General features: G+C 37.4%; 3 protein-coding genes across 3 annotated transcripts; 1 reads left to right on the top strand and 2 right to left on the bottom strand.

Annotated features, from left to right (window-relative positions):
* Positions 1 to 280: 280 nt before the first annotated feature.
* LOC134742137 (argininosuccinate lyase) lies at positions 281 to 4745 on the bottom strand. The gene is made up of 8 exons (XM_063675101.1): positions 4648 to 4745; positions 3783 to 3983; positions 2616 to 2840; positions 2426 to 2526; positions 2000 to 2193; positions 1499 to 1842; positions 1050 to 1237; positions 281 to 524 (listed from the first exon to the last, which is right to left on the bottom strand). Exons 1-8 carry the CDS (start codon positions 4654 to 4656, stop codon positions 323 to 325), a joined length of 1464 nt encoding a protein of 487 aa, XP_063531171.1. The 5' UTR covers positions 4657 to 4745; the 3' UTR covers positions 281 to 322.
* A 2121-nt stretch (positions 4746 to 6866) lies between these two features.
* LOC134742136 (tRNA methyltransferase 10 homolog A) lies at positions 6867 to 8679 on the top strand. The gene is made up of 4 exons (XM_063675100.1): positions 6867 to 7539; positions 7977 to 8123; positions 8261 to 8366; positions 8449 to 8679. The coding sequence occupies exons 1-4, from the start codon at positions 7033 to 7035 to the stop codon at positions 8577 to 8579; spliced, it is 891 nt and encodes a 296-aa protein (XP_063531170.1). The 5' UTR covers positions 6867 to 7032; the 3' UTR covers positions 8580 to 8679.
* A 2-nt stretch (positions 8680 to 8681) lies between these two features.
* LOC134742135 (probable serine hydrolase) lies at positions 8682 to 11062 on the bottom strand. The gene is made up of 3 exons (XM_063675099.1): positions 10647 to 11062; positions 9925 to 10141; positions 8682 to 9547 (listed from the first exon to the last, which is right to left on the bottom strand). Exons 1-3 carry the CDS (start codon positions 10752 to 10754, stop codon positions 8868 to 8870), a joined length of 1005 nt encoding a protein of 334 aa, XP_063531169.1. The 5' UTR covers positions 10755 to 11062; the 3' UTR covers positions 8682 to 8867.
* Positions 11063 to 14750: the final 3688 nt, after the last annotated feature.

The following is a 14750-nucleotide window of genomic DNA, read 5'->3' as shown; positions in this document are numbered from 1 at the left end:
AAGTCTTTAATTTAATAAAAGTTGTTCTTTCTCGTCTAGCATTTTTGACATTGCAATTGTCTTAAATTCCTAATTTTGAGAAAATAATCCAAAATTCTTACATAATAAAACTTTTACCTTGTTGTTACTGATTTGCGTTAGGTAAGAGCGTTCGTTTAAAATTAAGTATCTACGCTACATATATACAATCTCGTCTAATCAAGCTCTACTTCTAGTAGGTATACGGGTCACGAAAGTCGATGAAGGTAAATACAATTGATTCCGCCACTTGTTTATTGTAGTTTATTAATGTTCACCTTAATCACTTCGTAAATGTGTTAGTTTATTTGAGACCACAAGGGTACGGCGTTTCATCCGGCCTAGGGACCGCAGAGCAGGGCGGCTGCCCTCGCAGCCAGTCCTTCAGAGCTTCTAGTTGCTGCTCAACGGCCTGCTTGGCTGTCCCGCCCGCGCTCGAGTACTGCTCCACGCTCGATTCCCACGAGAACACGGAGGCCAGCTCCTTCTCTGTACCGAATTCGGGACTGAAAATTAAGATACAATATTATTTAGTAAAGAAAATATAGGCAGCTGTACTTTTAAAAAAACCAAGTAAATTTTGCAGCAAGTATTTATGTAATGCCCGGGGGAGTGGGGTAGGTACAGTCTCGTTTTCGTTAATAACATTAAATGGATTCAAACTCTAGGTAGGTAGTTGAAACTCTAGATCCATGGGGTCCCAGCGCGCACAAGTTGTTTGCAGAAATCGCGAAGCGTCTGGTTGACGTAACTGGTGACCGAAGAGCTGGCGGCTTCCTCGCACAACGTATCAGCATTGCGATACAGCGAGGAAATGCCGCCAGCATCCGTGGTACAATGCCTCAAGGGCCTATTTTAGATTTAAGCTAGTTATTAATTTCGTTTACGTAGTACCACTGTATATATCTTGTATGTAAATAAAGAGTATTTATAATGGATTCATGTGGGTGCCGTGACCAATACTAGTTACACAATAACAGCTAAACACTTTAATCGATCCTTTTTTTTTCTAATGATAAATTTATGTCTACCTTATAACAACGTATTCCTTATGCGGCAATTCCTGCAAGTCGACGCCCAGCTCCGAAGCCCGTCGCAGGGCAACGCCGATCAAGTGATGCGCGCGGCGAAAAGGCACGCCACGTCGCACCAGTGAGTGTGCTAAGTCCGTCGCCAGCATGCCCGGCTCGAGACAGCCAATTGCCCTGCTGCTATTCACCTGCAATATGTTTCGATCTCAAAATTAAACGCAGTCACTTTTTATTAAAAACCACTCTAGCTAGAACAGAAAAATACGAAGACGAAATACAATCCGGTTCGAAGGACCATTGTTTGTATTTGTGTCTTAGAGGCTAGGCTATATATAATAGAGCCCGAAAAGAAAGAGAGCTTCCAACGTTTTTAAATTATGATTAATAGAAATGATAACTTCAGAGAATTATACTAATAATGATATTAATGATCAATTAGAAACACAAACCTCCATTGTGCAAATAGTCCCCGCTGTGACTTCGAGACAATCGAGCAATCTGTCATAAGATCTGAATAATAACTCTTTATCAGATTGCAAGTCCTTATTGTACGTGCTCGGTAGCCCTTTAAGGACACAGCTGAACGAGAAACTGTCTCCAAGAAGTAGACCGGCGGCACCACGGACCAGCTCCAAGCCATCGGGGTTCCGCTTTTGTGGCATTAGACTGGAGCCAGTGGAAAACTGATCGGAAAAACGGACTATTCCAAATTCTTGTGAGCTATAAATGATTAAATCTTCCGATAGCCTGCTGAGATGTAAGCCACATAGGGCCGCCCAGTTTAGGAACTCCACTGAAATATAAAGGAACAACAGTAAGTTTGGTTAATAAATCTAATGTTGGTATGAAGTTTGTTAGTTCCTCTAACTCCAATAACCTACATGTAAATACAGCATGTAGGTTCTCGTAATTGTAACAATTAAATAACCAAATAAGTAACATTGAGTTACCAATATGATCTCGAGAAGATACCGCGAACATGGAGTTGGGCGTAATATCTTGGAACCCAAGGGATCGAGCAAGCCTGGTGCGGTCGATCGGTAGGGCACAGCCCGCTATAGCGCCGCTGCCCAGCGGACACCTTGAGAGACGGATCATCTGCTCTTCCAGCCTCATTGCGTCGTCACGGAGACCCCATGAATGACTTTTGAAGAAAAAAAAGTTCATTCTAACGTATTAAAAGCGTCGATCAGCAACAGAAGTAAATATATCTAGCTAGTATTAATTACAATGATCAGAAGATTCTAAATGCTGATCTTGTCAGTCAACGAAAAGATGTGGGATGTGTTTAATTGTGAAATAAATTTCCTCCATGGACTGGTTTAGAAGCAAGTAAAAATACAAAGTGCAAAGTATGTATAAAAACGAAGAAATACCTTAATAGAAAGTGACTCCAACGAATTGGTTGAGCACGTTGGAGATGTGTATAACCTGGAGCGATAATGTCTAATTCGTCGCTTGCTCGCTTAATTAGAACCTGTAAACAAACCATTAATCGAGACGGTTATTGTGTCTGAGATGTCTGGTATTTTATTTAAGTAGGTAGTAGGTATTTAAAAAAAATGCCTCAATAAGTTGCTTGAGAGCAGCACCCAGCGTCGGCAGCGAAGTCAGCATCCACAGCCTAGTATCCGTGGCCGACTGGTCGTTGCGGCTACGCGCGGTGTGCAAGCGCAGCGCCGCGTCGCCCGCGTGCGCATGCAGTCTCCGCTCAACCACTGAGTGGATGTCCTCTTCGGGGTCGTTGAGGCAACCGGTTTGGGATAGTTCCTTTTCGATGTCTTTTTCTACCTGGGAATCGGGGAAGGACGCGTTATGGTAGGTGCGAAACTTGATACAAGACAGGTATAGATGATAATGATTGAGAATTCTAATAATATAAAGTATTATAACATATCCGTGATTCATGTAATCGGGGAGACTTTGACAATTCAACTAAGTACTTAGCTGAACGGTTTAGGAGCTATTTTATTTAGCAAGGTTCTGTGGTATAATGAAAAATTTCTCTACCAGGCCCATCGTATGAACTTGCAATTAATTTTATGAAAGGTGTCGGGTAGATGAAGTCAGATGAAGTGATTTATAACTCACACTGTTCGTTAGAGTAATCTGACACAGGCTCTCACTGATCAACATTCCCAGAGGGTTTTAGGTACAAGTATTCGCCTTTAGTGTAAGAAATTTGGCAACCGAGGCGTATTTCATGTTCCAGAATACGGCCCGCTGACGGCACGGATAACTTACCATTCGTAAACCTTATTAAAACGAGATAAGGTTTACAGTAGGTAGGTAGTTAGGTACCTACTCAATCTTGATAAAAAGTCCAATTAATAAAACTTGATAAAATAAGTTCAGTAGAGTTAGACCAAGATAAGCTGGCAGCGATTTTGATTGCCCAGGCTGTGCAAGTGTTTTGCACTATCGGCTATCTATATAGGTACTGGGCTATCAAAATCGCTGTCAACTTAGCTTGGTCTAACTAGCGCTGTTGTCAGGCTCGATCCTCTTAGAAACAACCACCCCTGTAGCTGGTATCTGAGGGCCTGCCGCGAACCACGTTCGACGTGTTGCCACCCCTGTCACACATACGTACGAATTTACAAGTGCGACAGAGAGGCCACACGTCGGACGTGGTTCGCGGTAGGCCCTCTGTTCCGACAGTTTCAGTACGGCCAACCAGTGTGTGGCAAAATGTGTTCTACTTATAAAATGTCAAGAGAAAACCCAACCTACTTTATCAAGTCCAAGTTGGATGGCGCTGTTGTCTTGTTCAGACAGGTGTGCGCTGCGGCGCAACTCGCGCGCCCAGGCCCGGCTGCCAGCGATGTCTTCTCTGTACAAACGGGAGTCGACTGCTAGCGAATCGTTCAGCCGCCGTAGTAATGCTGAGGGATCCTCGGAGAAGCAACCGCCCCATAGCTGGTATCTGTCCGTCTGTATATAAATGTTAGAATGTCTCTAGGTAAGATGGTTTTTATTATACTGGGATTACTGGGTATCTACCTACGCGACTTTGTCGTAGGGACCACTGACGGGACGTCTATAGAACTATATACCTAATTAATACTCCTACCGGCTTGCATAATTTGAGATAGTTATTCTTCAGAATCTTCAGGTTTTAAAGAGAAAGCCCGTAAAGTCACGTTCGTTAAGTCCGTAAAAGTAGTAAAGGTAAGTTTCACAAGATTATTTGCTACCTTGATTAAGTAAAAGGGTATATTTTGCAAAAAAACTTTCAATCATCTATAATTACGTGTGCTGGATTAAGAAAATTACCTATCGTCTGCTCGCCTTATGAACTTAATTTTACTATCTGATATTTAAGGCAATAATACATAAAGCAAAAATAGTTAAAAATGGTATACAAGAGAGCAACTGTCGATAACTTTCGTGCTTAGGTACACTGCAACTAGCAAGCGAATGATTCCAAAATGAACCGCAAACGCAGCCACCAGCTGACGTGAAGAAACAACTCAAAAGCATCAAAGTACTTTGCACACTTGTGGATATAAAGCAATAATTTCTACTGTTTAATAAAGAAACCCTTTCAGAGCGAGTGTGGTGTGGTAAATAATTATTCAAGTAGGCCGGTACTTACGTTAGACATCGAATATTTCTGACCGTGTATCTAAGTAAAATTTCAATAAGTGATATTTATTTTCCTCGTCATTCAACGAGTTAAAATATACGACTGCTAATACGAAACAGCTGCGATACTAAAAGATACTCAGAGAGATGGTTCATGGGGTTATCAATAGGTACCTAGATACCTACATATTCATTAACGTTATCTCGACGCTGGTAACTTTAGTGCAGCTTGTACAGAAATTTTGAATATAGACGGTGTCACTGTACGGATCAAACGAAGGTCAATGGTAGTATGGTATATAGTATAGTATAGTATAGAAAGACTTTATTAAGAGCTACCTACCGATTTGATACTGAATATACGGCGGATCAATTGTATGTTCAGCGAAAATTTCGGAAAAAGCATCGATTTTGTGTTCTTAACTTGAACCGTATTAAACTAAGTTTTGTAACGACTCATTTCAAAAATAATAAATATGTTTTTTGTCGAATATGACCTTGCAAAGATTACTTTGGCCATTAGGCCACGAGATCCAAACCTATTACATAATTGACCGAGCGTTACTAGCGTTAGCGAAGGTCTCAATTTCAACTTATTAAGCAAAAATGATTAAATAGATTTTTTTGTCGATGCAGTTTTTGGAAATTTATCAAAATGCCGGAGCCATACATTTATTCAGTTTTAAGCCATACGCGCGAGGTCTACATTTCGCAGTCAGTGTTGGCCGAAACGTTAATGCAATTAACCATTAACCAGTACAAATTGAACCGTAAACTGCAACTATGGTTTACGGTTCAATTTGTACTGGTTAATGGTTAATTGCAATTAGTGTTCGGCCAACACTGCTCGCAGAAGGCTTGCAGTTATCAAAGAGAAGAGAATTACGTTGGACTTCCGGTTCGAACGCCATCTTGATAGTAGCCTCGTGATTAATTCCTTTGTTTTTTGCTCAATAATATTGTATAAAGTGTAATATCGATAGCTTTATTATACAATAATCTAATGTGGTAGTGTGCAGTGAATGGAGAATTAATCTCAAAGAGTGTTTAACCACCATTTTGGAGTCAACGGCCGGTAGTCCACGTGCTTCTCGTAAAATCCAGCTATCGGTTTTACGAGACAACTACAACAACCACCGAACAGCGTCGTGCTCTAAGAGCATTTATTTTGTTCCTATTCCTACCCTTTTACGTGACATTGGCTACGGGCAACACCGCCCTAAAGTCCATCAAGAAAACATGGAGACTGTATAAAGCACAGACCTAGAATGTTTATGCTTACCTAGTTCTGTGGTATAAAGGAGCCAAATCTCTATGTATGAAAAGTGTCCATCAAAAAACAGTAATTAGGCGGCGCCACCATACACCGAAATACTACCAAAAACAACCTACGTAATTTGGTCGGGTTATTTGTTGCCTTATATGGTTCATGTTATACTCATGTCCCAAAGCCTAACTAGCGCCACCCCGGAGAGATTAGGAACTATTATTTAAAGCTTAACGCGGTCACTTTTACAACAATTCTGCCATAAGAGATTGCGATCCTTTCTATACCATCCATACAAGAAAAGAAAGAAAGATAATTACGTTGTCTATGACTACGTACAAGGGCCTCTTTGATAGAGAAAGATAGTCTTATTGGGATTCCTATATGAGGAAAGAGAAAATAGTGCCATGCTTTGTCCTTATCATCGACCGGGTGGCATCATAGGAAGTAGGCGATGACGAAATACCGAAATTTATAAGAGTGAAAGAGAAAAAATCCTATGCTGCCCAAATTTTATATATGAATATTCTTTCTCTTACCCCCGGTCGCTCAGTGGCGCGTCTATAACTTACTTGTATATACCTCAATATACTATGTCTATGGTAACGTATCAAGATTTTTCTTGGAATAACGAACCCAGACGTTAGATGGCGCTGTTCAGTATAGTAAACAAATAGTAAAGTTCCTGAATCGCGCCGTTTCCTTGGGATTATGGGCTCAGATTCATGTCGTTTAATTTAGTTTACAAATCGCAAGCGGGATGACGCTGTTCTGAGTAGTAAAAATCCTGAGTCGCGCGTCGCACATTTAACATTTTTGCATGACGGAAGTTGGACTGAAGCAGGTAACCTCGGGTCCGAACGTGTAGTAGGACCTTAACTCATCATAGTACAAGTATCCGAACGTCTACATGCGCGACGAGTTACGAAACGTCGCAACTCGCAACACTCGCAACTGTCAAAACAAAGTGGTTACCCGAGATAGGCCAGATAACCAAAGTTAAATACCTAAGCATATATTATGGTCGCTTAATTGTTACCTTATTTTTCTGAATTGTATAGCAACAATAACATGATTTAAACTGTATCAAATTTGAAATGCCTAAATAATTCATCCTTACGACTTAAAATGGACGAGATCGATAATATCGCAAGTAAAAACAAAATTGAACCGGCTACTTTTCATCAATGCACACTCTTTGATATTAAAGTGGATCCTGGCTTGAAAGATGATGATGGCAATGAATTTCCAAGGCCATTTACGAAAAACCAGATGCGCAAATGGCTGAAGAAAGTAAAATGGGAGAATCACAAACAGGAAAAACGAGCTAGAGAAAAGGCCCGCGCCAAGCAGAGGAGACAGGAGGCACGTGCAGCAAACATCGATCTCGGGCCCAGCAGAAAGTCATTGAAGAAAATGAAATTTGAGAAATCCAAAAAGTCCACAGGAATAATAATTGACCTCAGTTTTGATGATCTAATGATAGAGAAGGATAGGTTCAAAGTTGTAAAACAAATTTTAAGGTGCTATTCTGTTAATCGAAGATCTGCTTCACCGTTGCAGTTTCATATCACTGGTTTTAGTGAAAGAGCTAAATCTGAGATGTCACGGCATAACGGATATGAGAATTGGGATGTAAGTAGAGTTTTTATGTTCAGATAATATGTATGTAAATAGATTTTCTGGAAATCAATTGATTTGAATTTGTCAACCTATTAAATTAAATTAATTGTAATGTCCGTGAAAAAAAAACTATAAACCAACTTAACTATAAAAGACACTTCAGTATTTATTTATTTATTTTTATTTTTATTTATTATTATTCGGAGATCCAACAGCTGTTAACATGTCTATAGGTTTTATAAATATGATACAAAAAGCCAATTACAGGTTCTCACCAGTAGCTACATATTAACAAAAACAATTGGTGGTTAGCACTATTGCACGATTCCTACATTTAGCCCTACTTCTCTATTTTATCTTAAACAGTTTTTACTATGGAATCCAATAGGATCTACAATTAGAATATATTTGGTTATAGAAGATTTGCATAAAGAAAGTTTCTGTTTCAGATCGAGTTTCACAATGAAAATTACTTAGACCTATTTCCGAAAGAAAATTTAGTTTACCTCACAAGTGAATCAGAAAATGTAATAGAAAATTTTGAAGAAAATACCTACTACATTATTGGAGGACTTGTAGACCATAATCAACATAAGGTACTGACACAATTGTGTTAGGACACACCCCTGGTTGTACCAAAGTAATGATTTTTTACAATACAGAGAGGTGTTGTTGTTTTTTAATTATGTGACTAATCTTCATAAATAACTCTGTCTACCTTTTATTATTACAGGGCTTGTGTCATAAAATTGCTCAGGAACAAAGCATCAGACATGGACAGTTACCGCTAGACAAATATGTGAATATGAAGACTCGGAAGGTTTTGACTATTGATCATGGTATAAAACCAAGCATACATACAAACAGCAATTAATGATTTACTTCTTAGAATTGGAAAATGCATAATTTTTTATTTTGCAGTTTTTGAAATAGTTGTGAAGATTAGCGAGGGAATGCCATGGCAAGACACATTGCTCAAGGTCCTGCCACTTCGGAAAGGTGCTCATATTTGTGACAATTCAGTCTCAAATACAGATGACTCAGATGGATGAAGTAATCATTCAAGTTTTATTAATATTTTTATTGTTACTAGTTCATTATATTAATGTGTAAGGATAATACTGAGAAATAAATTATTATATTAACAGTTAACATTGACATAATAACAATATTTTATTTATTTATCATATCACCACATTCATAAAATTAAAGCTTTCAATTAAGGTAACAAGCACATTTACAACTAGTTTTATGGAAACATTGAGGTCCGTGTGAAAACTAAGAAGTATTAATAGTGCAGAACATTTGTTGTATTAGAATATAATAGGTAACATAATTCACTATTTGAGATTATGTTTTTGTAAAAATTGTTGAATGAGTGGAGCTATAATTTCAGGATTATTCAGATGAACATGATGTGTACCAGGCACAAAGTGACATTCAAAGTTGTTATTTTTCTCAAGTGTCTCCCTCATCTCAACAGAGAACGCGTCAGTTGCATAAGGTGAGTCGATTGCCTTAACATATAATGTAGGGCATATTAATCTTTTAGCAACCCCTTCCACAAACTTCTTATCTTCTGGAGTAAACAAAATATGTTTCAATCTAGCATCTCTAGAGAAATAATATTTATTTGGGTCTGCACTTGAAGGTTTTAGACCTCTAGTCATTAAGTACTGTACACTTTCCAAGGCGACAGATTTTTTTGTACCCATATGCCAAATCTTTTTTATTTCTTCTGGTGTATAGCTAGGTGGCTCCGTCCCCAATCGTAGTTGGTCTGCTTCAACTTTCTTTATGTAGATGGGATATCTCTCTATGACTGCGTCTAAGTCATAGTCGTCCATGATCAAGCTGTCAATCGCAACATAAAAGTCCACATCATTGGGAAATATGCTAGCAAATCTCATACTAGCGATAGAGCCCATAGAGTGCGCCAGCAGTGAAACCTTGTCCCATTTGAAATGATTCTTCAATACGTATATCAGCCTTGGTAGTTCCCAAGGGTAGTAGTGAACACCTGAAAAAAAAATGTGGTTATTAGTGCCATAGATACGAGTAGTGTCTTAATTTTAAAATACCTAACGGAACGGAAGGAAGGTAACCAAGGAAGATAAAACTCCCGCGAGACTCGAACATATTAAACCGTCTATGAAGACGGTCCTCGTAAATTGGATCGAAACATGTTCCGGGATCGACTTAATAATACGTGAGTGACCCGCTTTAAAATAATCCAAGGAATAGGTCATGTCCAAGATCCATTAGAAAACAAATCGTAATTTTTTTAACTAATTTGACATGGTTCCATCGTGACACAATATTTCATTTTGTTGAATGTGTATACACTGCATGGGTATACAATACAAACAGCTCATGCGAATATGAATAGGTACTAACCGGGAGGAATGTGATAAGATAATCCGTGTCCAGGGAAGTCTATCGCCAGTATCGGACGTTCCGAGTTCAACATGGGAATCAGCGGGTCCCACGTGCCCGCGTTGTCCTGCCAGCCGTGCAACGCGAGTATAGGCCGACTGTTGTTGTCTTTACCCTTCCATAGTTTTGCGGCTAATTGCCCAGCACTTAGTGGGATTTTTATCTCTTCAAATGGGGCCTGAAACATGCGCATAATTGTAAATCGAAATATTGAAATTGAAAAGAACTTTCTATAGGATAATAAAGTAGGTAGGTAAGTCTACAACAAGACTAGGACGGTTTCAGTTGTGTGGTGATTCCGTAATAAGGTAGGTTGGTTTAGGGGTTCAGACATAATACAATTAATATATTTCACACATTTTAGTCAAAAAATGCCACAATAAGCGAATTATTTGAAAATAAATGAACCGCCTGCAGTAAATACAAGAGCAAAATTTAAGCCACTGTTGATGTTATCGTTCATTCGTGTACAGGCGCTTTTTGCTGACACTTCTGACAAATACATACTTGACCCATTTTCTAGTGCCTTAAATTAGTGTCTAAACTTAATTAATGTCCCAAATAAATATATAAATAATTATACTCTAAATTATTATTATTCCTTTATTTATTTTTAGTATTATGAAGCGGTGCATATTGGGCAATTATTAAAATAACAAAAAAATAATGTAAACATAACATACCTCTTTGGTGCTTAGTTTCCTATGATAAATGCTGCCTAATGGCCTTATGGGCTGTATTTTCTGAACACTAGGGTTCAAAATTACGTTTAAAAGCTGCCGTTTGGCCATAGCGAGTGACCTAATGAAATACCCGCGTATAATCCGTTGGTAAATGAAATGCTTTATAAATAAATTTAGTTTATACCGAATTTATTCCCGCTACTAATATCTATTTAGGTTATGTTTTCACACGACACGATCGAAAATTAAAATCTAAATGACGATTTTCACAAGTTAAAACACTCGCGTGACTCGCGTTACTTGTTTTACTATGACATTGCACAACACCACATTAATTTTACGGGAAAATTGACTTTTGGCTGAATGAGTCATGGCGCGTGCGCTGTGGACTGGTAGATTGCTCACTGTTGTGTAAGGCGTACACGTACAGGAAGAGGAAGAGTGAACAAATCTAATCAAGGCCAGACGGCCAGACGTATTCACGGCAGTTGTATTAAATTCTTACTATCATTATCATTATCTATTTATTGATATAAATGCCTACCTACTTTTAGGTTTTTTTTAAACTTATTTACTAACTTTTTTTATTCGTACAACATTACAATAAAAAAATACCATCATTATAGATACCAATTACTTAAAAATACCCAAAATAAACTTCACCATAAATAAAACTAAACCAGCCGGGCTAGCACATGATTGGCGCGAGAGTCCGTCCCCTTATAATTCATACAGTTAGTAAAAGATGGGTAGTCTATCTCGCGGCGAGATAATGTCGCGTCAATCATGTGCTAGGCCTACTAAACTAACCCATAAAAACTAGTCAAACAACCCACCCCGCATCGCTCCCGACGAAAAGGTGCCCATCATATATGCTTGCTGCGTTTCCGCGTACCTACTTAATTGTACCAAAGATAGATAGAATATAACTCCGTAATAGATGGATACAGTCTAAGGAAAAAACGTGCCTCGAAAATCAAGAAAATTTGATTCTCGATCAGATGGCGCCACTAGCTGGCCTAGTCTTGTATAGATGGCGTTGACGGTTTCGTTTGTTATTTAACAATTTTAACGCATGTCAGTGAAAGAACATGGGTCAAAATCATATAAAAATAATTAATGTAAATATTGCAAATAAAAAAATCTGTTATCCATGTATAAATAAAAAAAATGATATTTTTATTTTTAGTTTATCGTGTGTCGATAGATGGCAGTGAATTTACTGTGGTTACAGAATTTACTATGACACCGCTCTATCATATTATATTTGTACCTATAAATTATGGTAATAAATGTAGTACAATCAACAACAAAAGTTAGCAACAACAAAAGTTGCTAATCGAGCGATGTGTTCAAAACGATTTTTAAAAGTTCTTTCTTCTTCTTCCTCGCGTGCAAGAAATTTCAAAATTTCTTTATTGTTAAAAAAATAACAGCTAGTGTATAGGTCATACTCATACGCGTACAATAGGTACATCACCCGCTTAGCGACTTCTGCTGTTGAACGTAATGTGCAAGCAACGGAATTTTATTCTTTTAGCAGAAGTCAAATGTCAAGAGGGATTGACTACTGTGTTTTATCGACTATCGATAAATATTTGTCACTTAATACGACATAGTTTAAGTAATGAAATTAGACTTTTGGTCCTTTTGGATTAGCAAAATAATGGATAAAACAGAAAATACATTGATTTTATGCTTCTTTAGTTGTTTTAAATGAACTCCACAATTAGAGCAATATAATATAGTGAAATAATCTGCATTGTAACTTAGACAACTATCGATAAATATTTGTCACTTAATACGACATCGTTTAAGTAATGAAATGACTTTTGGATTAGCAAAATAATGGATAAAACAGAAAATACATTGATTTTATGCTTCTTTAGTTGTTTTAAATGAACTCCACAATTAGAGCAATATAATATAGTGGAATAATCTGTATTGTAACAGACAAGAATATTTGTTTATCGTTTTTCTTTTAAGATTAACCATTTTAGTAACACGGCACCGGAATGACTTATGAGCGTTCTTACAAGAAAAGTCGAAATAATGTAAAATTGATGATATTCCCGACAACATTTAAGACTTTACGCTCATTATTAGAAACAAAGAGTACTTGTTTCAGTAAGAACGTCTTCTTCTCTTTAGGAATATCGTTATACATTTTAGAAAAAGGACTAATTAAATTAGTAATGATCTTTTTTCTGATGGTCGTTTACGAAAAACCGCGTGAAGCACTGAATTGTGAGCTCTTATTTGTAAATTTTGAGAAGTTTACTCTGGTAAAGTTGGATATTTTGTATTACTAATATCCTGTACTTTAGGAATATCGAATGATATTCTTCCTACATGCTTTTGAAAAAGAGAAAATCAATGTAAAACGAATTGAATTTTCTCTTCGAAACAAGTGTAAATTCCTACGAAAATCTACTTAGTATCGAAGTCATTTTTATACACGAGCAATCTACAACGTTTGCTTATACTGTTGGTATACATTTGTGTTTATCAAATTCTACTTTAATTTTTTGTCAATTTTTTGAAAACTACTCTATATTACCGATGACGCGCGTTTGCAATCTCAGTACCGCGGCATAGCTTGAAGAGGTCGGAACTGTGTCGGTCGGCTCCGCACGTTTTCGACGGCGACAACGAGATTTTTTATCGTTGTGTGCGGCAGGCGCCGTGTAAAACGCTATACTGTGTGCGTGTAAACTGCGACTGAGAAACTTTGATCCGAGTACTGTATTTGTTTTTATAGTATTATAATATAGTATAGTAACATAACAAACTTCCGAACAACATTAAAAGTATTTGAAATGACTTGATATTTTATAGGTAGTAAATTAAAAAAAACAGCCAAGTGCGAGTTGGACTCGCGCACAAAGGGTTCCGTACTATTATGCACAAAACGGTAAATAAATCACGTTTGTTGTATGGGAGCCCCACTTAAATATCTATTTTATTCTGTTTTTAGGGTTCCGTACCCAAAGGGTAAAAACGGGACCCTATTACTAGGAGTCCGCTGTCTGTCTATCTGTCTATCCGTCTGTCACCAGGCTGTATCTCATGAACCGTGATAGCTAGACAGTTGAAATTTTCACAGATGATGTATTTCTGTTACCGCTATAACAACAAATACTAAAAACAGAATAAAATGTGGTATTTCCTATAAAAAGGGACCTTATTGTCGATGGCGCTTACGCCATTATAAATGATGCTCCGATATAACTAAGACTGAACTTGTATAAGTTTTGAGTATGTATTACTCATCCTCCTTATGAACCCTGGCAGTACCTAGTGGAACTAAGGTTTGGTTGACATATCAGTCAAATTTGACAGATTGACAGTTTTTGTCATTTTCAGTGAAAATTATCTTTTTGTGATAGAATTTAGCACCAAGTAACATTGTTAAGTGTAGATTTATACTATCTGTCAAAATGGACATTTTGTGACATTCTGACAGTTTTGGATCCCAGATCGAAACTGCTTGTCCAATTTTGATAGGACCTTCAACATTAGTAACAATCATTAAAAATAAAGGTATTATTACATACAAAATAAATTTAAAACATAATAAAATCATGGAGGTGTATAATGTCTCTAAGTGTCCAAAACTAAAATTAACTAAAACAATACAATCAAGCGAGAGCATGATGGTCTCTTGAGTCAGTTCTACTGGACACTAGTATGGTTATTTCACAGAAAAAGAAGACTAAAACAAAAACAAATATTGCTTAAATTTGTATCATACTATCAAGATCAAGCTACTGTCTTAAAGGGATCCTTATCGTCTATAAAATCTTTTACAGTATAGTACGCCTTACTAGACAAACAGCGCTTAACATGTGATTTAAATTTGTTATGTGGCAAATTTACTATGTCTGCGGGCACTTTGTTATAAAAGTGGCAGTAGAAGTGCGGGCACTTTGTGTCAAAATTGACATTTTGTGGCATTTTGACATTTTTGGATCCCAAATCGAAACGATTTGTCCGATTTTGATAGGACCTTCAACATTAGTCATGGGATGGAAAATGTAGTTTGACACATCTGTCAAAACTGTCAAAATTTTGTCTTTTTTAGTGAAAATTAACATGTTTTGT

The sequence above is a fragment of the Cydia strobilella genome, chromosome 6 (genome assembly GCF_947568885.1).
Source record: "Cydia strobilella chromosome 6, ilCydStro3.1, whole genome shotgun sequence".
In the NCBI taxonomy this organism is placed as follows: domain Eukaryota; kingdom Metazoa; phylum Arthropoda; class Insecta; order Lepidoptera; family Tortricidae; genus Cydia; species Cydia strobilella.
The sequence above is the reverse complement of the archived record's forward strand: the minus strand, read 5'-3'. Positions and strand labels throughout refer to the sequence as shown.